Source organism: Pseudophryne corroboree, chromosome 1 (genome assembly GCF_028390025.1).
Source record: "Pseudophryne corroboree isolate aPseCor3 chromosome 1, aPseCor3.hap2, whole genome shotgun sequence".
Lineage (NCBI taxonomy): Eukaryota > Metazoa > Chordata > Amphibia > Anura > Myobatrachidae > Pseudophryne > Pseudophryne corroboree.
In genome coordinates, this window is record NC_086444.1 from 828,672,894 (window position 1) to 828,698,067 (window position 25,174).

Below are 25,174 nucleotides of genomic sequence, written 5' to 3' on the forward strand. Positions count from 1 at the left end.
AACAGGTATCGGTGCATCACTGCACGCGAGTCCTGGGAAAGATGGTGGCTTCATACGAAGCCATTCCCTTCGGCAGGTTCCATGCGAGGATCTTTCAGTGGGATCTGTTGGACAAGTGGTCCGGGTTGTATCTTCAGATGCATCGGCTGATCACCCTGTCCCCAAGGGCCAGGGTGTCTCTTCTGTGGTGGCTGCAGAGTGCTCACCTTCTCGAGGGCCGCAGGTTCGGCATACAGGACTGGGTCCTGGTGACCACGGATGCAAGCCTCCGAGGATGGGGGGCAGTCACTCAGGGAAGAAACTTCCAAGGGCTGTGGTCAAGTCTGGAGACTTCTCTACACATAAATATACTGGAATTAAGGGCCATATACAACGCCCTGAGTCAAGCAGAGCCCCTGCTTCAAAACCGGCCAGTGCTGATTCAGTCAGACAACATCACGGCGGTCGCCCATGTAAACCGCCAGGGCTGCACAAGAAGCAGGATGGCAATGGCGGAAGCCACAAAGATTCTTCGATGGGCGGAGAATCACGTGCAAGCACTATCAGCAGTGTTCATTCCGGGAGTGGACAACTGGGAAGCAGACTTCCTCAGCAGACACGACCTCCACCCGGGAGAGTGGGGACTTCATCAAGAAGTCTTCCAACTGATTGCAAACCGATGGGAACTGCCACAGGTGGACATGATGGCGTCCCGCCTCAACAAAAAGCTAAAAAGATATTGCGCCAGGTCAAGGGACCCTCAGGCGATAGCTGTGGACGCCCTAGTGACACCGTGGGTGTACCAGTCGGTATATGTGTTTCCTCCTCTTCCTCTCATACCAAAAGTACTGAGAATAGTAAGAAAGAGAGGAATAAGAACAATACTCATTGTTCCGGACTGGCCAAGAAGGACTTGGTACCCGGAACTGCAAGAAATGCGCACAGAGGACCCATGGCCTCTGCCTCTCAGACAGGACCTGCTGCAACAAGGGCCCTGTCTGTTCCAAGACTTACCGCGGCTGCGTTTGACGGCATGGCGGTTGAACGCCAGATCCTAGCGGAAAAAGGCATTCCGGATGAAGTTATTCCTACGCTGATAAAGGCTAGGAAAGACGTGACAGCAAAGCATTATCACCGTATATGGCGAAAATATGTTGCTTGGTGTGAGGCCAGGAAGGCCCCTACAGAGGAATTCCAACTGGGTCGTTTCCTGCACTTCCTACAGTCAGGGGTGACTATGGGCCTAAAATTAGGGGTCCATAAAGGTCCAGATTTCGGCCCTATCCATTTTCTTTCAAAAAGAACTGGCTTCACTGCCTGAGGTTCAGACGTTTGTTAAGGGAGTGCTGCATATTCAGCCCCCTTTTGTGCCACCAGTGGCACCCTGGGATCTTAACGTTGTGTTGGATTTCCTGAAATCCCACTGGTTTGAGCCACTTAAGACCGTGGAACTGAAGTATCTCACGTGGAAAGTGGTCATGCTGTTGGCCTTAGCATCGGCTAGGCATGTGTCGGAATTGGCGGCTTTGTCATGTAAAAGCCCATATCTGATCTTCCATATGGACAGGGCAGAATTAAGGACTCGTCCCCAATTTCTCCCAAAGGTGGTGTCCTCGCTTCATTTGAACCAACCTATTGTGGTGCCTGCGGCTACTCGGGACTTGGAGGACTCCAAGTTGCTGGACGTAGTCAGGGCTTTGAAAATATATGTTTCCAGAACGGCTGGAGTCAGGAAGACTGACTCGCTGTTTATCTTGCATGCCCCCAACAAGCTGGGTGCTCCTGCTTCAAAGCAAACTATTGCCCGCTGGATCTGTAGCACGATTCAGCAGGCTCATTCTGCGGCAGGATTGCCGCATCCAAAATCAGTAAAAGCCCATTCCACAAGGAAGGTGGGCTCTTCTTGGGTGGCTGCCCGAGGGGTCTCGGCTTTACAGCTTTGCCGAGCGGCTACTTGGTCGGGTTCAAACACATTTGCAAAGTTCTACAAGTTTGATACCCTGGCTGAGGAGGACCTTGTGTTTGCTCATTCGGTGCTGCAGAGTCATCCGCACTCTCCCGCCCGTTTGGGAGCTTTGGTATAATCCCCATGGTCCTTACGGAGTTCCCAGCATCCACTAGGACATCAGAGAAAATAAGAATTTACTCACCTGTAATTCTATTTCTCGTAGTCCGTAGTGGATGCTGGGCGCCCGTCCCAAGTGCGGACTTTCTGCAATACGTGTATATAGTTATTGCTTAACTAAGGGTTATTGTTATGAGCCATCCGTTGAGTGAGGCTCAGTTGTTGTTCATACTGTTAACTGGGTAAGGTTATCACAAGTTGTACGGTGTGATTGGTGTGGCTGGTATGAGTCTTACCCTGGATTCAAAATTTCCTTTCCTTGTAATGTCAGCTCTTCCGGGCACAGTTTCCCTAACTGAGGTCTGGAGGAGGGGCATAGAGGGAGGAGCCAGTGCACACCAGATAGTACCTAATCTTTTCTTTAGAGTGCCCAGTCTCCTGCAGAGCCCGTCTATTCCCCATGGTCCTTACGGAGTTCCCAGCATCCACTACGGACTACGAGAAATAGAATTACCGGTGAGTAAATTCTTATTTTTTTTTTTATTTTGGGAGGATTTATACAGCATGTAATTGGAGGAATTTCTGCACTCAGTGAAGTGTTGTGTTTTTCTTTCTATTGCTATAATAATATTGGTAAGTTATGTGCTTTTTTTTTTTTTTTTTTAATTGCGTGCTTATTTTTTCACTTTCCCATCTTATACTCTTAATGTGCTGATCTGAGATATAGTAACAGATTTAAATGATAATGGTTTGCCAAAGTTTTCTTCAGTTGTTCACATTTTGCATGTGATCATGCAGGTTGGACAGATTCATGGAGGACTTATGGGAGTTATTCAAAGAGCTATGGCAAGGGCATGTCCTCATGTGTGGTTTGAACGTTCTGAAATGCGTGATCGCCACCTTGTGACAAAAAGGTATACGCTCCTTTTCTTCTATTCTCTTTTTACATTTACTAGCAAGGACATTGCAGTAAGATTAGCGTTGGGTACATTACTATATGTTTACCACCTGTATCTCAGCTGTTACGTTATGGTCCTACATGCAGCTAATGATGACCCTTTTCACTGATGTTGATTTTATGCTAGATTGTAAACAAATGAGACCCAAAAGTATCTTAATACCACATAATGTATGAAAGCCTGATATTGTAACTGAAGCTTCGGGGTTTAACATTTTTATACTGATTTTTAGACCTATGTCTCTCAGTAATTTTATTACTAACTTTGTTCAGTCCATGACTTAAAATTTGCCCTTAAACGAGCTCATACTTTGACAGCAGAGATATTTAACTGTGACCTGGTAATGTACATACATTACCTTACTGTAAACCAATTCAAGTTAAGAAGTGTGTCCAGTATTGTTTACTAGAGTCATAATAACTCTTGGCAAAGGAGAAAAGATTATCTTTATCTTTCACTTACGTCCTAGGGTATACTGGGGTTCCATTTAGTACTATGGGGTATAGACGAGTCCATTAGGAGCCTTGGGCACTTTGAGAATTTGATAGTGTGGGCTGGTTCCTCCCTGTATGCCCCTCCTACCAGAATCAGTTTAATAAATGTGCCCGAAAGAGCCGGTCACGCTTATGGAAGCTCCTGAAGAGTTTTCTGCATTTAGGTTTGTTATTCTCAGGCAGAGCTGGTTGGCACCAGCCTGCCTGCCTCGTGGGACTTGGGGGGGCCCAACCTCTTGAAGGATTAATGGTCCCGTTCCCCGCTGACAGGACACTGAGCTCCTTAGGGAGCTATTCGCAAGCCCCACCACGGCGAGCGTACAATCCCGCAGCACGCCGCCACCCCTAACAGAGCCAGAAGAAAGAAGAGTGGTGAGTACTAAGCCGGCGTCCCGACTAGCGAGTCGCCTGCCATTATGGAGACATGAGGGTACGGAGATGCACGGCTTCTAACCGGGGCGGAATGCGTCTCCAGACAAAGTACACAGCTGCGTCTCAGTACACTGTACACAGTACCCACACTGGCAAAAACAGCCTTAAAACGGTTTTCTCTCCATTTTAAGCACCAGGTTACCTCAGCCAGTATAAAAAAAGCATGAAGACTGCGCGCCATTGAAGGGGCGGAGCCTTCCCTATGAGCTCACCAACTCCATTTTCCCTCTGCAGTGGACACAGACGCTGACTGCCCGGGACGCGCAGCTCCTCAGTAGAGACTCCAGATTACCTCAGCGGCATCGGCGTACTTAGTCTGCAACCTGGCTAAGCTTGGCATTAGCGATAAGGGCGCAGTGGGGGCTGGCTCCAAATTACTCTGTGTCTCCCTGAAGGGTTCTTTGTGGGTTAAGCTTAACCTTTTCCTGTGTGTGTGTGTGTTCTCAGGCAAAGAGTGTGTTACTTGTACAGCAGAGTGTTCCTCTTCCCCAGGGGGCTCACTACTGGGTACTCAGGGCAGTGCACCTTCCCAGAATAACGGGGCTAAACCGGAATGGGTTAATTCCATTAAGGGGAATGATCTCAGATATTTCTACAAAGCTATACTGCAATGAGAAAGAGATGCAATACTTAAGACAGACTGTCGATGAGTTTATGAATAGAGACTCAGTTGTTCGCGCTCTAGCTGCTTTTAGCAACATTGCAAAAGCTAGGCCGCCGCCCTCTGGGAGTGTGTCTTAGCTTAGCTAAGCAGAATAGCTAACGAAAGATTAGCAGAACTGCTACTAAATAATTATTTGCAGTTTCTCAGTAGCTCCAGACCTACTCACAGATTGCGATCAGCTCAGTCCGTTTAGTTCCTGGTTTGACGTCACAAACACGCCCTGCGTTCGGCCAGCCACTCCCCCCGTTTCTCCAGACACTCCCGTGTTTTTCCCTGACACGCCTGTGTTTTTTAGCACACTCCCGGAAAACGCTCAGTTACCACCCAGAAACGCCCCTTTCCTGTCAGTCATTCACCGATCAGCAGTGTGACTGAAAAGCGCCGCAGGATCCACAGCAAAACTGCTAAGTTTTTAGTTAAATAACTAAGCACATGCGCCTTGCGTGCCATGCGCATGCGCAATTAGCAACAAATCGCAGCATAGCGAAAATCGGCAACGAGTGAACAACTCGGAATGACCACCTCAGTCCCCAAACCAGCGTCTCAATCCCCTCCCATTTTGCCGCAAAAACTATCCCTGTCCCATTTCCTGCAGTCTGACTCTGACGATGACGGGTCAGACATGGAAGGGGGAGGTGGATTTGGAGGGGGGGATGCTACTCTATCACAGGGAATAGAGGCTCTTATAGAGGCTATCAGAGATGTTCTGCAAATTCCTGATAAGGTGTCAGAGGAGTGTGAGGAATCTTATTTTAATGTAAAAAAGAAGTCCTCCAGTCACTTTTCCTGCGTCAAAGGAATTGAATATCCTGTTTGAAGAACCGTGGGTTAATCCTCATAAGAAATTTCAAATCCCTAAAAGGTTGCTCTCATCTTTTCCTTTTTTCTCTGGAGGATAGGACAAAATGGGAAAATCCACCGATCGTGGACGCATCAATCTCTAGGCTTTCACGTAAAATTGTATTTCCTGTCCCTGGTGCAGCCTCCATAAAAGATACGGCTGATCGTAAAATTGACACTACACTCAGATCATTGTACACAGCTGCTGGGGTGGCCCAAAGACCCACTATTGCATGTGCGTGGATCACAAAAGCCATTGCTAAATGGTCAGGTAACCTAATTGAGGGGTTAGATTCCTTGTCTAGGGGGGATGTTGTTTTACTCCTGCAGCATATACAGGATTCTGCGAACTTTATGGTGGAAGCCATAAAAGATTGGTTTGCTTAATGCACGCACCACTGCTATGGCAGTGTCGGCACGCAGGGACTTGTGGCTATGCCAGTAGACTGCTGATGCGGATTCCAGGAAAGACGTGGAAGGCCTGCCATTCACAGGAGAGGCCTTTTTTGGAGACGAACTAGACATATCTCCAAAGCTACTGCGGGTAAGTCTATGTATCTTCCTTCCGCAGCTCCCCCAACCAGGAAAGCTTATTCAGCTTCAAATTTACAGTCCTTTCGGACGGCCAAGTTTAAGGGAAAATCCAGAGGTGCTTCTATGTCTTCTAGAGGTGCAAGAGGCAAACCACACAAACCAGCAATGGCTGGTGCTCAGGAACAGAGCTCAGGCTCTGCTTCCTCAAAGCCTTCAGCATGACGGTAGACCGCGATGCCTGGAGGGCTGTCAGGTGGGAGCCCTAATAAAATTGTTCAGTCACATCTGGTCAAGTTCATGCCGGGATCTCTGGCTCATAGATCTTATTTCCCAGGGCTACAGACTGGAGTTCCAAGACCTCCCAGCTCACATATTCATCAGATCAGGCTTACCAGCTTAACAAGAGGCAAGTATAACTTTACAGCAGGTCATCCAAAAACTGGTACAGACTCAAGTAATTTTTCCAGTTCCACCTCATCTGCACAACAAGGGCTACTATTCCAACTTGTTTGTATTACCGAAACCGGACGGTTCGGTACGACCAATTCTGAACCTCAAGTCCTTGAATCCATTCTTAAGAGTGTTCAAGTTCAAGATGGAGTCTCTGAGAGCGGTAATCTCAGGTCTGGAGGAAGGGGAATTCCTTGTGTCTCTGGATATCAAGGATGCGAACCTTCACATTCCGATCTGGTCGCCTCATCAGGCTTATCTACGGTTTGCACTGCAGGACTGTCACTACCAGTTCCAGGCCCTGCCATTTGGTCTCTGCACGGCACCGAGGGTATTCACCAAAGTGATGGCAGAGATGATTTCTCCTTCGCAAGCAGGGAGTGAACATAATTCCGTACCTGGACGATCTTCTGGTAAATGCATCGTCCAGGGAGAGGTTACTGGACAGCATTGCCCTCTCAACAACACTTCTCCAGCCTCCAAATTGCCTCTTTTTCCTGCCAGTATACGTACAGACTGTCTGACGTGCCTACTTGGATGCGGTCACTCATATAATCCTCCACCATTCTTTCAATGGTGACAGAATCATATGCAGTGACAGTAGACGACATGTCAATAATCGTTGGCAGGTCCTTCAGTCCGGACCAGATGTCAGCACTCACTCCAGACTGCCCTGCATCACCGCCAGCGGGTGGGCTCGGAATTCTTAGCCTTTTCCTCGCAGCCCTAGTTGCGGGAGAATGTGAAGGAGGAGCTGTTGACGGGTCACGTTCCGCTTGACTTGACAATTTTCTCACCAGCAGGTCTTTGAACCTCTGCAGACTTGTGTCTGCCGGAAAGAGAGATACAACGTAGGTTTTAAATCTAGGATCGAGCACGGTGGCCAAAATGTAGTGCTCTGATTTCAACAGATTGACCACCCGTGAATCCTGGTTAAGCGAATTAAGGGCTCCATCCACAAGTCCCACATGCCTATCGGAATCGCTCTGTTTTAGCTCCTCCTTCAATCTCTCCAGCTTCTTCTGCAAAAGCCTGATGAGGGGAATGACCTGACTCAGGCTGTCAGTGTCTGAACTGACTTCACGTGTGGCAAGTTCAAAGGGTTGCAGAACCTTGCACAACGTTGAAATCATTCTCCACTGCGCTTGAGTCAGGTGCATTCCCCCTCCTTTGCCTATATCGTAGGTAGCTGTATAGGCTTGAATGGCCTTTTGCTGCTCCTCCATCCTCTGAAGCATATAGAGGGTTGAATTCCACCTCGTTACCACCTCTTGCTTCAGATGATGGCAGGGCAGGTTCAGGAGTGTTTGCTGGTGCTCCAGTCTTCGGCACGCGGTGGCTGAATGCCGAAAGTGGCCCGCAATTCTTCGGGCCACCGACAGCATCTCTTGCACGCCCCTGTCGTTTTTTAAAAAATTCTGCACCACCAAATTCAATGTATGTGCAAAACATGGGACGTGCTGGAATTTGACCACATGTAATGCACGCACAATATTGGTGGCGTTGTCCGATGTCACAAATCCCCAGGAGAGTCCAATTGGGGTAAGCCATTCTGCGATGATGTTCCTCAGTTTCCGTAAGAGGTTGTCAGCTGTGTGCCTCTTATGGAAAGCGGTGATACAAAGCGTAGCCTGCCTAGGAACGAGTTGGCATTTGCGAGTTGCTGCTACTGGTGCCGCCGCTGCTGTTCTTGCTGCGGGAGGCAATACATCTACCCAGTGGGCTGTCACAGTCATATAGTCCTTAGTCTGCCCTGCTCCACTTGCCCACATGTCTGTGGTTAAGTGGACATTGGGTACAACTGCATTTTTTAGGACACTGGTGACTCTTTTTCTGACGTCTGTGTACATTCTCGGTATCGCCTGCCTAGAGAAATGGAACCTAGATGGTATTTGGTACCGGGGACACCGTACCTCAAGCAATTCTCTAGTTAACTGTGAATTAACGGTGGATACCGGAAACCCGTTTAACACCGCCCAGGCTGCCAAGGCCTTAGTTATCCGCTTTGCAGCAGGATGACTGCTGTGATATTTCATCTTCCTCGCAAAGGACTGTTGGACAGTCAATTGCTTACTGGAAGTAGTACAAGTGGTCTTCCGACTTCCCCTCTGGGATGACGATCGACTCCCAGCAGCAACAACAGCAGTGCCAGCAGCAATAGGCGTTACACTCAAGGATGCATCGGAGGAATCCCAGTTAGGAGAGGACTTGCCAGTGACATGGCCTGCAGGACTATTGGCTTTCCTGTCTAAGGAGGAAATTGACACTGAGGGAGTTGGTGGTGTGGTTTGCAGGAGCTTGGTTACAAGAGGAAGGGATTTAGTTGGCAGTGGACTGCTTCCGCTGTCACACAAAGTTTTTGAACTTGTCAATGACTTCTGATGAATGCACTCCAGGTGACGTATAAGGGAGGATGTTCCGAGGTGGTTAACGTCCTTACCCCTACTTATTACAGCTTGACAAAGGCGACACACGGCTTGACACCTGTTGTCCGCATTTCTGTTAAAATAATTCCACACCGAAGAGGTGATTTTTTTTTTTTGTAATTTGACCAGGCATGTCAATGGCCATTTTCGTCCCACGGACAACAGGTGTCTCCCCGGGTGCCTGACTTAAACAAACCACCTCACCATCAGAATCCTCCTTGTCAATTTCCTCCCCAGCGCCAGCAACACCCATATCCTCATCCTGGTGTACTTCAACAGTGACATCTTCAATTTGACTATCAGGAACTGGACTGCGGGTGCTCCTTCCAGCACTTGCAGGGGGCGTGCAAATGGTGGAAGGCGCCACCTCTTCCCGTCCAGTGTTGGGAAGGTCAGGCATCGCAACCGACACAATTGGACTCTCCTTGGGGATTTGTGATTTAGAAGAACGCACAGTTTTTTGCTGTGCTTTTGCCAGCTTAACTCTTTTCATTTTTCTAGCGAGAGGATGAGTGCTTCCATCCTCATGTGAAGCTGACCCACTAGTCATGAGGAACATAGGAGAGGGCCTCAGCCGTTCCTTGCAACTCCGTGTCGTAAATGGCATATTGGCAAGTTTACGCTTCTCCTCAGGCGATTTTAATTTTGATTTTTGGGTCATTTTACTGAACTTTTGTTTTTTGGATTTTACATGTTCTCTACTATGACATTGGGCATCGGCCTTGGCAGACGACGTTGATGGCATTTCATCGTCTCGGCCATGACTAGTGGCAACAGCTTCAGCACGAGGTGGAAGTGGATCTTGATCTTTCCCTATTTTACCCTCCACATTTTTGTTCTTCATTTTTTAATGTGTGGAATTATATGCCAGTAATATATCAATAACAATGGCCTACTGTACCGTACTGCTATATATTATATACTGGTAGTCAGCAAAATTATGCACTGTCCTCCTACTATATATATACTGCGCAAGACTTAAATGCACCACAGGTATGGATGGATAGTATACTTGACGACAGAGGTAGGTAGAGCAGTGGACTACTGTACCGTACTGATATAATACTGGTGGTCACTGGTCAGCAAAATTCTGCACTGTCCTCCTACTATATACTACAATGCAGCACAGATATGGAGCGTTTTTCAGTCAGAGAACGTAGATATTTGCAAGCACACTGAGCACAGATATTTGCAAGCACACTGAGCACAGATATTTGCAAGCACACTGAGCACAGATATTTGCAAGCACACTGAGCACAGATATTTGCAAGCACACTGAGCACAGATATTTGCAGCACACTGAGCACAGATATTTGCAAGCACACTGAGCACAGATATTTTCAGCACACTGAGCACAGATATTTTCAGCACACTGAGCACAGATATTTGCAAGCACACTGAGCACAGATATTTGCAGCACACTGAACACAACTGAGAGAACGCTACACGTCCTCTCCCTATCATCTCCAATGCACGAGTGAAAATGGCGGCGACGCGCGGCTCCTTATATAGAATACGAATCTCGCGAGAATACGACAGCGGGATGATGACGTTCGGGAGCGCTCGGGTTAACCGAGCAAGGTGGGAGGATCCGAGTCTACCTCGGAACCGGGTAAAAATGGGTGAAGTTCGGGGGGTTTCGGATTCCGAGGAACCGAACCCGCTCATCACTAGTAAAAACTAAAAAGAAAAAATGTGTGTGGATGCGTACTGTCTTTTTGAAGCAGCTGGAAAAATCAGGGGTTTGTGAGGCCCCTATTTCGTACACTAGGTACGTGAAACAATGATAATGATCTCAGTATGGTACACCAAAATTTCATCTTACAGTCAATTGATTTTATTTTATCTCACAATATTTCCTATTTCTGGACACCTATTATTTACAGGTGATTGGGACGGCCATGGAGACCAGGTTCGTGCCCAGCTACGCCAACCTATACATGGGTGAATTAGAACAAACCCATGTGTGGGGAGGGGCTGGTGGGCGAGCCTGGTCTTCTATGGCCGTTACATAGATGATCTATTTATTATTTGGGATGGGGATCTATCTTCTGCCACTTCTTTTGTCACATCCCTTAATACGAACACACATAATTTATCTTTCACTTTCACATACAACACCAACCGTGTTGACTTCCTGGATGTGACCCTAGAATCTTACCAGAACAAAATAATTTCATCTGATTTCAATAAGCCAGTTAATACAAACTCGTATTTACATTATAAAAGTGCACATCACACAGTTTGGAAACTAAATGTTCCTAAGGGACAATTTATGAGGCTGAAACGTAATTGTAGCAATAAAGATATTTTTTGCGTTCAAGCATTGGAAATGATGAACTCATTTAAAGACAGGCTATCCAGATGAACTCCTCGTACAAGCTTATAATGAAGTACACAATATGGATAGACAAAGCTTACTCACAAAAGCTTCCACTCAAACTTCAAAAAATACTCAAGATCCTGAACACAATCTAGCCTTTATATGTAAATTCAACAAAAGTGCAAACGAATTTAGGAAAATTGTTTGCAAGAATCACAGAATTTTGAGACATGATAATATATTGGGAGATCTAATGTACCTAATAAAACACGTATTATATATAGAAAAAAAAAATCTCTTAAAAACATTTTAGCACCTAGTCACTTAAAAACTATATGAGATAGGGAAGTATCAGGGATTGATGGATGCTCATTGTTGCCACAAAGACCAAATGGTTTTCATAAATGTGGCAAAAAAAGATGTACCATGTGTTTACATATGCAGAAAAAACAACATCAGTCACCATACCACAAACAAGAGAAGTATATTCTATAAAGTCATTTATAAATTGCGACTCCAAATATGTCATATATCTCTTAACATGTGGATGTGGGTTGCACTATATCGGTAGAACAAAAAGACATTTACATATCAGATTTATGGAACACAGAAGAAATATAATTAAGAAAAGTAATCTACACAGCATACCTAGACATTACAATCTGAAACATAACAGTGATCCGTCAAGTTTAAGAATCATTGGTTTAGAAATTATCACACATACTGCTAGGGGGGGAGATAGATATAACAAATTATGTAAAAGAGAAGTTTTCTGGACTTTGAAATTTAATTCTCTATGTCCGGATGGCCTCAATGAAACTATCGAACTTAACTCTGTTTTGTGATAAATAGGGATCAGCTATAACAGTAATCATTTACGAACTCTCATGAAAAATAGTTTTTTGTCGATGAAGAGTTACATCTTTCTGTTTAGTAAATGCTTATTGTATTCATTAAACTTTTGCTAACCCCTAACAACATTAGCAGCAATAATATGACTATTATCAGTTTTATTATTAATATTTACATATATATTTTGTTTGTATACATCTAATATCCAGTTGTCATTGTTATATTTCTATATGTACATAGTAAATAATATATATTTTTTATTCACAAATGGTTATATAAATCATAGATAGAGCTATTTCTTCATTTGATAACTGTCTAATCTTTGTTTTTCTGTATTTGAATTACTGCGGCCACCGTATCCACTGTGTGCTGGTTGCCGTGGCAACGCGATGCCTGGGGCGCCGGACTTCCGGGTTGCGCACAGTGACGCAACCTCACCCGGGAGCCGGCTCTCCGGGGTCATTGTCCCCGCGGCGACCGGCGCACAGGGCCCGTATGGCTGCAGTCTAAAGGATTTACTGTGGGGATGTGTCAGCGGCCGATGCAGACACCCGAGATCTCGCGCTTTTACATGCGCGATGTCCGGGATCCTTGTCTCCCGGTGCCCCGTTCCCATAGTAACAGATGCAATACACTACGACATCGCAGCATGAAACTAAATGCTGTGATGCCAGGCGATTTCCATACTATAGATAGATATATATATATAGATATATATAGATATATATATATATATATACTGTATCTCTATCTAAACCCAGTAATTATAAAATGCTATATACTTAATAGTGGAAAATCTGAATGAAACAAATTTTCCTCGGGCCCGATCACGTGACCATTGATAGCCAATGTGTGCTCTTTATTTCAGAGATCCTGTTGGTTGAAGATGGTCACGTGACTAAATAGATCAAGAAATATTAATGATGTTTTATTGAACGGAACAACATAAATCTTTGTGTTTTTATTAAAGTTGTTTTATTTAATGATATATAGAGTGTTGATGAACATAGCATTGCCTCCATACAATATTTTTCTGATTTTGCTGGACGGTTTTTTAGATTTAATGTACAAGCACACAGGTGCATGTATTCACATCATCACCTAACAGGTATTTAAAGCAGGTCTAGGAACAATATATTCATATGCTCCTGAGGAAGCTGGGGTACAATAACCCAGGGAAACGCGTTGAGCCAAGAAAGATACTTCACTATTCATTGCAGACTCCGTATCAGCTCCTGAGGGACATTAAATGGACATTACATTCTCTCCAGCAGAAAGCTCCTACTAATCTGTGCACAGACTGTGGACACCCCTAGGGCACTTCTCATCGGGACATTGCTGTGTGCTTACCCATTGGGGAATACACCACATCGAGCAACACCAGCCACCTTTGTGCCTATAGGAGGAATCCGGAGAAAAGTCCCAAGTACGTACGGTGAATATATTCTGGAGTCAGATATGCAATGAAAATGTAATTTCTCTGACGTCCTAGTGGATGCTGGGTACTCCGTAAGGACCATGGGGAATAGCGGCTCCGCAGGAGACTGGGCACAAAAGTAAAAGCTTTTAGGTCACCTGGTGTGCACTGGCTCCTCCCCCTATGACCCTCCTCCAAGCCTCAGTTAGATTTTTGTGCCCGGCCGAGAAGGGTGCATGCTAGGTAGCTCTCCAGAGCTGCTTAGAGTAAAAGTTTTAAATAGGTTTTTTATTTTCAGTGAGACCTGCTGGCAACAGGCTCACTGCATCGTGGGACTAAGGGGAGAAGAAGCGAACTCACCTGACTGCAGAGTGGATTGGGCTTCTTGGCTACTGGACATTAGCTCCAGAGGGACGATCACAGGTTCAGCCTGGATGGGTCCCGGAGCCGCGCCGCCGGCCCCCTTACAGAGCCAGAAGAGCGAAGAGGTCCGGAAAAATCGGCGGCAGAAGACGTTCCTGTCTTCAATAAGGTAGCGCACAGCACTGCAGCTGTGCGCCATTGCTCTCAGCACACTTCACACTCCGGTCACTGAGGGTGCAGGGCGCTGGGGGGGAGCGCCCTGAGACGCAATAAAACATGTTTAAACCTTATATGGCTAAAGAAATACATCACATATAGCTCCTGGGCTATATGGATGCATTTCACCCCTGCCAGTTTTCCAAAAAAAAAAAGCGGGAGAAAAGGCCGCCGTGAAGGGGGCGGAGCCTATCTCCTCAGCACACAAGCGCCATTTTCCCTCACAGTTCCGCTGGAAGGAAGGCTCCCTGACTCTCCCCTGCAGTCCTGCTACAGAATCAGGGTAAAACAAGAGAGGGGGGGCACTAATTGGCAGAAAATACATATACAGCAGCTATAAACGGGAGAAACACTTATATAACGTTATCCCTGCATATATATAGCGCTCTGGTGTGTGCTGGCAAACTCTCCCTCTGTCTCCCCAAAGGGCTCGTGGGGTCCTGTCCTCTATCAGAGCATTCCCTGTGTGTGTGCTGTGTGTCGGTACGATTGTGTCGACATGTATGAGGAGGAAAATGATGTGGAGGCGGAGCAATTGCCTGTAATAGTGATGTCACCCCCTAGGGAGTCGACACCTGACTGGATGGTCGTATGGAAGGAATTACGTGACAGTGTCAGCACTTTGCAAAAAACTGTTGACGACATGAGACAGCCGGCAAATCAGTTAGTGCCTGTCCAGGCGTCTCAAACACCGTCAGGGGCTCTAAAGCGCCCGTTACCTCAGATGGTCGACACAGACCCAGACACGGATACTGACTCCAGTGTCGACGGTGACGAGACAAACGTAATGTCCAGTAGGGCCACACGTTACATGATCACGGCAATGAAGGAGGCTTTGAACATTTCTGATACTACAAGTACCACAAAAAAGGGTATTATGTGGGGTGTGAAAAAACTACCCATAGTTTTTCCTGAATCAGATGAATTAAATGAGGTGTGTGACAAAGCGTGGGTTTCCCCCGATAAAAAACTGCTGATTTCTAATAAATTATTGGCATTATACCCTTTCCCGCCAGAGGTTAGGGCGCGTTGGGAAACACCCCCTAGGGTAGATAAGGCGCTCACACGCTTATCAAAACAAGTGGCGTTACCGTCTCCTGATACGGCCGCCCTCAAGGAACCAGCTGATAGAAAGCTAGAAAATATCCTTAAAGGTATATACACACATACTGGTGTTATACTACGACCAGCAATCGCCTCAGCCTGGATGTGCAGTGCTGGAGTGGCTTGGTCGGATTCCCTGACTGAAAATATTGATACCCTGGATAGGGACAGTATATTATTGACTATAGAGCATTTAAAGGATGCATTACTATATATGCGAGATGCACAGAGGGATATTTGCACCCTGGCATCAAGAGTAAGTGCGTTGTCCATTTCTGCCAGAAGAAGTTTATGGACACGACAGTGGTCAGGTGATGCGGATTCAAAACGGCATATGGAAGTTTTGCCATATAAAGGGGAGGAGTTATTTGGGGTCGGTCTATCAGACCTGGTGGCCACGGCGACGGCTGGGAAATCCACCTTTTTACCCCAGGTCACCTCTCAGCAGAAAAAGACACCGTCTTTTCAAACTCAGTCCTTTCGTCCCCATAAGGGCAAGCGGGCAAAAGGCCACTCATTTCTGCCCCGGGGCAGAGGAAGGGGAAAAAGACTGCAGCAAGCAGCCTCTTCCCAGGATCAGAAGCCCTCCCCCGCTTCTGCCAAGTCTTCAGCATGACGCTGGGGCTTTACAAGCGGACTCAGGCACGGTGGGGGCCCGTCTCAAAAATTTCAACGCGCAGTGGGCTCACTCGCAAGTGGACCCCTGGATCCTGCAGGTAGTATCACAGGGGTACAAACTGGAATTCGAGACGTCTCCCCCTCGCCGGTTCCTGAAGTCTGCTCTACCAACGTCTCCCTCCGACAGGGAGGCAGTATTGGAAGCTATTCACAAGCTGTATTCCCAGCAGGTGATAATCAAGGTACCCCTCCTACAACAGGGAAAGGGGTATTATTCCACGCTGTTTGTGGTACCGAAGCCGGACGGCTCGGTGAGACCGATTTTAAATCTGAAATCATTGAACACTTACATAAAAAGGTTCAAATTCCAGATGGAATCACTCAGAGCAGTGATAGCGAACCTGGAAGAAGGGGACTATATGGTGTCTCTGGACATCAAAGATGCTTATTTCCATGTCCCAATCTACCCTTCTCACCAAGGGTACCTCAGGTTTGTGGTACAGAACTGTCATCAGTTTCAGACGCTGCCGTTTGGGTTGTCCACGGCACCACGGGTCTTTACCAAGGTAATGGCCGAAATGATGATTCTTCTTCGAAGAAAAGGCGTCTTAATTATCCCTTACTTGGACGATCTCCTGATAAGGGCAAGGTCCAGGGAACAGTTAGAGGTCGGAGTAGCACTATCTCAGGTGGTGCTACGTCAGCACGGGTTGATTCTAAATATTCCAAAATCGCAGCTGATTCCAACAACACGTCTACTGTTCCTAGGGATGATTCTGGACACAGTCCAGAAAAAGGTGTTTCTCCCGGAGGAGAAGGCCAGGGAGTTATCCGAGCTAGTCAGGAACCTCCTGAAACCAGGACAAGTGTCAGTGCATCAATGCACAAGGGTCCTGGGAAAGATGGTGGCTTCTTACGAAGCGATTCCATTCGGAAGATTCCATGCAAGAACGTTTCAGTGGGATCTGCTGGACAAATGGTCCGGATCGCATCTTCAGATGCATCAGCGGATAACCCTATCTCCAAGGACAAGGGTGTCTCTCCTGTGGTGGTTGCAGAGTGCTCATCTTCTAGAGGGCCGCAGATTCGGCATTCAGGACTGGATTCTGGTGACCATGGATGCCAGCCTGAGAGGCTGGGGAGCAGTCACACAGGGAAGAAACTTCCAGGGCTTGTGGTCAAGCATGGAAACGTCTCTTCACATAAATATCCTGGAACTAAGGGCAATTTACAATGCCCTAAGTCAAGCAAGGCCTCTGCTTCAGGGTCAGTCGGTTTTGATCCAATCGGACAACATCACGGCAGTCGCCCACGTAAACAGACAGGGCGGCACAAGAAGCAGGAGGGCAATGGCAGAAGCTGCAAGAATTATTCGCTGGGCGGAAAATCATGTGACAGCACTGTCAGCAGTGTTCATTCCGGGAGTGGACAACTGGGAAGCAGACTTCCTCAGCAGACATGACCTCCACCCGGGGGAGTGGGGACTTCACCCAGAAGTCTTCCACGTGATTGTAAACCGTTGGGAAAAACCAAAGGTGGACATGATGGCGTCTCGTCTCAACAAGAAACTAGACAGATATTGCGCCAGGTCAAGGGACCCTCAGGCAATAGCGGTGGACGCTCTGGTAACACCGTGGGTGTACCAGTCAGTGTATGTGTTCCCTCCTCTGCCTCTCATACCCAAAGTACTGAGAATCATAAGAAGGAGAGGAGTAAGAACTATACTCGTGGCTCCGGATTGGCCAAGAAGGACTTGGTACCCGGAACTTCAAGAGATGCTCACGGAGGACCCGTGGCCTCTACCTCTCAGAAAGGACCTGCTCCAGCAGGGACCTTGTCTGTTCCAAGACTTACCGCGGCTGCGTTTGACGGCATGGAGGTTGAACGCCGGATCCTGAAGGAAAAAGGCATTCCAGATGAAGTCATCCCTACCCTGGTCAAGGCCAGAAAGGATGTAACCGCAAAACATTATCACCGCTTTTGGCGGAAATATGTTGCGTGGTGTGAGGCCAAGAAGGCCCCTACAGAGGAATTTCAACTGGGTCGTTTCCTGCATTTCCTGCAAACAGGACTATCTATGGGCCTAAAATTAGGGTCCATTAAGGTTCAAATTTCGGCCCTGTCAATCTTCTTCCAAAAAGAACTGGCTTCAGTGCCTGAAGTTCAGACGTTTGTCAAAGGGGTACTGCATATACAGCCTCCTTTTGTGCCTCCAGTGGCACCTTGGGATCTCAATGTAGTGTTGAGTCTCCTAAAATCACATTGGTTTGAACCACTCACCACTGTGGAATTGAAATATCTCACATGGAAAGTGGTTATGCTGTTAGCCCTGGCTTCAGCCAGGCGTGTCTCTGAATTGGCGGCTTTATCATATAAAAGCCCTTACCTAATTTTTCATTCAGACAGGGCAGAACTGAGGACTCGCCCTCAATTTCTCCCTAAGGTGGTTTCAGCGTTTCACATGAACCAGCCTATTGTGGTACCTGCGGCTACTAGGGACTTGGAGGACTCCAAGTTGCTGGGCGTAGTCAGGGCCCTGAAAATATATGTTTCAAGGACGGCTGGAGTCAGAAAATCTGACTCGCTGTTTATCCTGTATGCACCCAACAAGCTGGGTGCTCCTGCTTCTAAGCAGACGATTGCTCGTTGGATTTGTAGTACAATTCAGCTTGCACATTCTGTGGCAGGCCTGCCACAGCCAAAATCTGTAAAAGCCCATTCCACAAGGAAAGTGGGCTCATCTTGGGCGGCTGCCCGAGGGGTCTCGGCTTTTCAACTTTGCCGAGCAGCTACTTGGTCAGGGGCAAACACGTTTGCTAAATTTTACAAATTCGATACCCTGGCTGAGGAGGACCTGGAGTTCTCTCATTCGGTGCTGCAGAGTCATCCGCACTCTCCCGCCCGTTTGGGAGCTTTGGTATAATCCCCATGGTCCTTACGGAGTACCCAGCATCCACTAGGACGTCAGAGAAAATAAGAATTTACTTACCGATAATTCTATTTCTCATAGTCCGTAGTGGATGCTGGGCGCCCATCCCAAGTGCGGATTGTCTGCAATACTTGTATATAGTTATTGTTACATAAATCGGGTTGTTTATTGTTGTGAGCCATCTTTTCAGAGGCTCCTACGTTTATCATACTGTTAACTGGGTTCAGATCACAAGTTATACGGTGTGATTGGTGTGGCTGGTATGAGTCTTACCCGGGATTCAAGATCCTTCCTTATTATGTACGCTCGTCCGGGCACAGTATCCTAACTGAGGCTTGGAGGAGGGTCATAGGTGGAGGAGCCAGTGCACACCAGGTGACCTAAAAGCTTTTACTTTTGTGCCCAGTCTCCTGCGGAGCCGCTATTCCCCATGGTCCTTACGGAGTACCCAGCATCCACTACGGACTATGAGAAATAGAATTATCGGTAAGTAAATTCTTATTTTTATCATATGATACATGCATACCCATTTTTATCTTACATCATATATTAATTAAAAAGCTATATTTTATGTACATCGTCTAGCATTATCATTTTAATTAACACCAACATTTTTTAGCGCTGGTTATCCCTTGTAACATTATTCCACGGTAGGTTTGCAGGTTCCAAAATCTGTACAGGCCCACTCTACTAGGTCGGTGGGTTCTTCATGGGCGGCTGCCCGGGGTTTCTTGGCTTTACAGCTCTGCCGAGCGGCGACTTGGTCAGGTTCGAACACGTTTGCTAAGTTCTACAAGTTCGATACTTTGGCCTCTGAGGACCTTCTTCAGTTTGGTCATTCAGTTCTGCAGGACCCTCAGCACTCTCCCACCCGGTTTGGGAGCTTTGTACATCCCCATAGTACTAAATGGAACCCCAGTATCCTCTAGGACGTAAGAGAAAATAGGATTTTAATTATCTACCGGAAAATCCTTTTCTTGTAGTCCGTAGATGATACTGGGTGCCCGCCTGGTGCTTTGTTCTTCCTGCACTCTTACTTGGTTCAGCTGTTGCTGTTCCCGTTTAAAGTTGGGTTAGCATAGCTTTCCTCTGGTTTGTGTGTGCTGGTTTGGAATATCACCACTATCTTTATCTATCCTTCTCTCAAAGTATGTCCGTTTACTCGGGCACAGTTTCCCAGACTGAGTCTGGCAGGAGGGGCATAGAGGGAGGAGCCAGCCCACACTATCAAATTCTTAAAGTGCCCATGGCTTCTAGTGGACCTGTCTATACCCCATAGTACTAAATGGAACCCCAGTATCCTCTGGGGACTACGAGAAAAGGATTTACCGGTAGGTAATTAAAATCCTGTTTTTTTTAAATTGACTAAAGCAGTGAATTTTACAGTTCCAATTTCCTGAGTAACAAGGCATGTGCCAACATGTTTTTAAAATTGTGTTAGGTTTATCTTTTTTTTTTCCTTTTAGTATTAATGACTCATGCTCACAATACAGGGGACACTGATTACTTATTCTGGGTTCCCATTCTTTTGATTACTGGGACCACAGGAACTGCTTGTCTTGTCAACTTTGCCTGGTAGTTGGGAAGAGCATTATCACTTTTCTACATAAAGTACACCTGACTCGTACAGCCCTGCTGCATGCACTTTTTTCCTGGTCCTGGGAAACCATTTTATTTGTATTCTTGATTTGTAATATGCCTTAGAGCTCTGCAGGACAATAGAAAACAAGGGCATGCATAATGCAGAGACCTAAAAGGTAGACAGAATGGAGATGAAAGCAAAGGATAAGACTGTCCTGCTCATGCGATAACTTGCAATCTATCTGGAAGGGGACACAGCTGAAACGAGGAGCAAGTGTGACTCAGTTGTGAGGGCGCATCAGTGTGTGTAGAACAGATGAGAGTAGGCTAAGCTGTAATAAAGAGATGGATTTTTAGAGAGCATTTCAAGTATTTGGAGAGTATGATGCTGTCCTCCTGTACATTATAAAATCCTTAATATATTTTTAAACATCTAATATCTTGTAACACGTCTTTCTCCCCCTTCTCTACTCCTAAGTTATTTACTTATGTTTAGATTTATAAGTCTATGCTGGTAAATTTGGTGATTGAGGGGTATATTCAATTGAAGTCGGATCCATTCCGACATTCATTTGTCGGAATGGATCCGACAAGGACTATTCAATGCCATCTCAATTGGACTTAAAAAAAAAAAAAAAAAAAAAAAGTCGAATTGAGATGCGGGAGCTGAGACTGGGAGAGCCGCGGGCAGACGGGGAGAGCAGCGCTACAGCAGCGGCTATAACAACATAGCCGGTGGATGTGTCACATCCGCCGCTCACAGCAGCGTCCACCCGGCCCCAGCAGGTCTCGCTTGCTGGAGCCGGGTGGACTCTGCTGTGAGCTGTGTCTGTGACACATCCTCCGGCTACGCTGCCATAGCCGCTGCTGTAGCGCGGCTTTCCCCCGGCTCTCCCCCCGTCTCCTTGTCTTGGCTCCCTCATCTCAATCCGACTGTTTTTAAATCGACACAAGCACGTGGATCGGCAGCTATTCCGCTGCTCCACGTGCTTTTCGACAAGTCGAATTCCTCGACTTGTCGAATAATTTGGGGTTATATTGAATAGGTCGGAACTACTTCTGACCTAAAAAAGTCGAAAACTGACGTCTTTTCGACAGACGGCAGCTTTCGACTTCAATTGAATATACCCCTTAGACTATACACCATTTTAGTTACATTCTTTGCACAATCTCAAATCTATGCATGTCCTTCTGGAGACATAACCTCTAGAACTGATCGCTGCGTAACCTGAGTGGTGTATTGCCCTATGTAATTTATCTCCACAGTATTTGCTTAGGTAAAATATGTAATAACTTTTATGGATATCTGTAAGATAATGCAAGAATAGACTATTTATACTCTACATTAACATTTCTTTTAAACAGACTGAGAGAACATGTGCTAGATAAAGAAAAATTGCCCATTTTGATTTTCCCAGAAGGTGAGTTTGATGTCATCTAATATGTATGTTTTTAATGTTCTGAAAAACTAAATTCCGCATGCTTCCAATCTGACACTGCAGCAATGACTTGTGGATAGAGGGCTGGCACAGGAGTATAAGGCAATAAAGAACTCTACCCCCTTTATCCCCTCCTACCTTCACTGGACCTCAGGGTTTTGTTTTCTCTACATCCTTGGGACTTAGGCACGATTTTGTTATTGCCGGGTTGGTGACTTGTGCGGAGGAGGCTCCTGGAGATCAGATCATCTTCTAGTGCCGCATCTCCCTATAGTGTGAACGGGTCCTGGATCTCATCCATAATAAACCAGGAATAACCCTGCTTTATTCCCAGGTTGAAATACCAGGTCAGGCAACCCTTGAATTCGGGACTTACCCCTTTCACACCACACGTCGACCCGGCAATATACTGGATTATTTGTGCAGTGTGAAAGGGGTATTAGTAGGGCGGAAAAGATTCTGGGGACACAAATTTCCTATATCCATTATCATTTTGCACCCAGTTTCATGTACAAAATGTGTAACAATTGTAATGTTTTATTTTAACGTACATAATGAGGTAGATGTTTGTTTTGTGTCTTACTGGTCTTTTAATACTTCCTGCAGTTTTGTGTTATATACTCTAATAAGGAAATGGAACATTTTGTAGCTGTTTAATGTATTACCTGTCTATTTCTCTATACAGGAACCTGTATCAATAACACATCTGTTATGATGTTCAAAAAAGGAAGTTTTGAAATTGGTGGGATCATATATCCCGTTGCAATAAAGGTAAGTAAATACAGACTGCTAGACCTGCACCACCATCTACCATCTATTGTTCTTCTACTCAACCATTAACAGGTGCATAAATGTAGTTGCCTTATTTCCCGTCTGCTCTCTCTGGGAGAGAGCAGCCAGGTCGGCACAGAAGGGGAGTAGGGCGTGCTAATGACGCATCACAGGGGGCAGGGTTAGGGTGGGGATATCAAAAAGAAAGATAGCAGCGCTAATTGGAATATTATAAATCAATTCTAATAAGAAGGATTGAGTGAAAAACTTTTTTTCAATTTAATAAAACATAGGTTTAGGCCTCATTAAAAATTGGATACAAAATCCAAAAACAATTTGACAATAAAAACAACAATTGTGGGTCAATTATTCATAACTGCCTATCACATTAGTATCCGTTCCTATTATTAAACCTGGAACATATAGCAGATGGAGACAGACTGACAGCGCAGTCACACCAGTGCACTTTACCCAAAGACCGCTAGAGGTGTAGTCCCTTAAGGGTGTCTCTGATGATTTGCTCAGAACCAGCCAGGTTCGGGATCCTCATTTAACACGGTGTCCTCTGTATAGAGATGGGGTTGATGGTGTTTCCAGTCATAAGATGTTTGTCTCGTTTTTTCTGCAGATGGTAAAGTCCAGTATTTGGTCCGGATGTGATGCGGCAGTAAAACTTATATAATTGTTGACCCAAATAGCCTCCTCCTGACGCGTTTCGCTGCAGGCACTGCAGCTTTATCAAAGGTGACTTAGGTAGGCAACTAACAGGATATTTATACCTTAGATGATTACCAAACAATAAACATCTGTTTCACTCAATCCAACTATTTAATCTAATTACTCATAAAAACATTCAAATAGACCCTTCTATAGGTTTTAAATATACTCCTAGGACCGACTCGGATAGCTAAACTCTATTATTTAAGGGATTTAACCAAAAAATGAATCCATTTCTTATCACCACATCCTTATCCATTGTAATACTTCCGGGTCATGAGGGCATATGATCCAATAATAAATAGCTATTCCCACCACATACTTAAGTATATGGATTATCCTTTTACTTGCATGACCCTGCTTTAACTAACACAGCCCCCGTAGAAGATATATAAGCAAAGGAACTCATTTTGATCTCATATTCAGAACCGACATTGCTATTTCAATTCCGCCCCGTGGAGCGCATTTGCGTTCCACCATTCTGATCGGCGGAACGTGTCACTACGCGTCATCCGTCTTTCCGGTCATGTGACCCATTTCCCGATGCTTATGGGAATTGTGGTTAGATGCAGAGTAGCGGGGTAAACCTAGATGTACAATGCGTAACCCACGGGACGGGGCGATCACGCCCGTTGGCATGGTAACCCTCAGCCAATTCAATCCATTATTATGGTGAACAGATGTTAAAAGGGATACATTTTAATCACATCTTTTTATTACAAAAGGATTTGATAATTCAAACATTTCCTAAAAATACTTAAAAAAATAACCATATATCTGAATCATCTCCTCAACTCTTATATCCATATTACTATCCCTACAACTTTATTGAACTAATAAATATATTGTTTACCATCATGTTATTTTTATGTACCAGATTTTGAAAAAGAAAGAAGAGGGGGGGGGGATACAGACTCATACATTATTTTCTCCATATATTTTTTTATACTAATATATAGGTTTCCATACGTTATATGAATTATTTATTCTAATTTTATTTTAATATAGTTTTCTTGTTAATTATCATTCATATTTTTATCATTAATATGCACATGTTTTGGCTTCAAACCCCTCTATTCTCCGATGGGAATACCTAATTTGCAATTTTAATTATAATATGGGAGGAGAGAAGGAAGAAAAAGAAGAAAGAGGGGTGGGGGGGGGGAAAAGAGGGGGAAACAAAAAAAAGGAGGAAGGGAGGGAAAGGGGGGAGGGGAAAATCTAATTTCAAATGGGTTACGCCTTTATTTATGAAATGCGGTGAAACCACACGAAATCTTTATATTTAATAAATGAAAACTCACTCTCTCTATTATATACCACTTAGATGTCATCCACCCAGGCCAATATACCAACTAGACCTAGATCAGACTTCGGGGAATGTGGCAGTTTTATGGACTCTCAGTCATAATATGTTGTCGTATGGGGGACAGTACAGTCCTTTTCTGACTAATTCTTGTAACATGTACCTATCTCCAATCAGATCACGGTGTTTAATTCCACTGCCTCATTGAGGCCATCAGGGAATATACTGTTCATCTGATACATCCAGAAAACTTCCTGTCTGCATAATCTCTTGTATCTGTCACCTCCCCGTGTGGTGTGGGGTATGTGTTCTAGACCCACAAGTTTTAGACATTTTGGATCTCCACCATGAACATCGTAATAGTGTTTAGAGACACTATGTGTCTGAATCTTATTAATGATGTTCCTCCTGTGTTCTAGAAATCTTACTTTGAGTGCACGGGTTGTGCATCCTATGTATTTTTTATCACACCCACATACCAGCATATATATAACATATGATGTATCGCAGTTGATGAAGCTGCCAATTACAAAAAACCTCTCCGACGTTTCCACCTTAATTTCTTTTATTCGATTGGAAATATAGTTACATGTTATGCATCTATTTTTCCCACACCTATAGCAACCCTTTATTTTTACTTGATGGCTATTCAGCCAATTATTATTCCCACTAGTATCCTTATTGCTTTCTTTAAT

The 25,174-nt window shown here is 45.4% G+C and overlaps 1 protein-coding gene across 1 annotated transcript in view; it reads left to right on the top strand.

Moving 5' to 3' along the window:
• Positions 1–24,584, top strand: part of GPAT3 (glycerol-3-phosphate acyltransferase 3) — a 183,711-nt gene extending 159,127 nt beyond the window's left edge. The window contains exons 7-11 of the mRNA XM_063955910.1: positions 2,843–2,958; positions 21,612–21,667; positions 22,371–22,456; positions 23,085–23,087; positions 24,501–24,584. Of these exons, the coding sequence (XP_063811980.1) occupies positions 2,843–2,958; positions 21,612–21,667; positions 22,371–22,456; positions 23,085–23,087; positions 24,501–24,584 (345 nt within the window). The remainder of the gene's footprint in view (positions 1–2,842; positions 2,959–21,611; positions 21,668–22,370; positions 22,457–23,084; positions 23,088–24,500) is intronic.
• Positions 24,585–25,174: the final 590 nt, after the last annotated feature.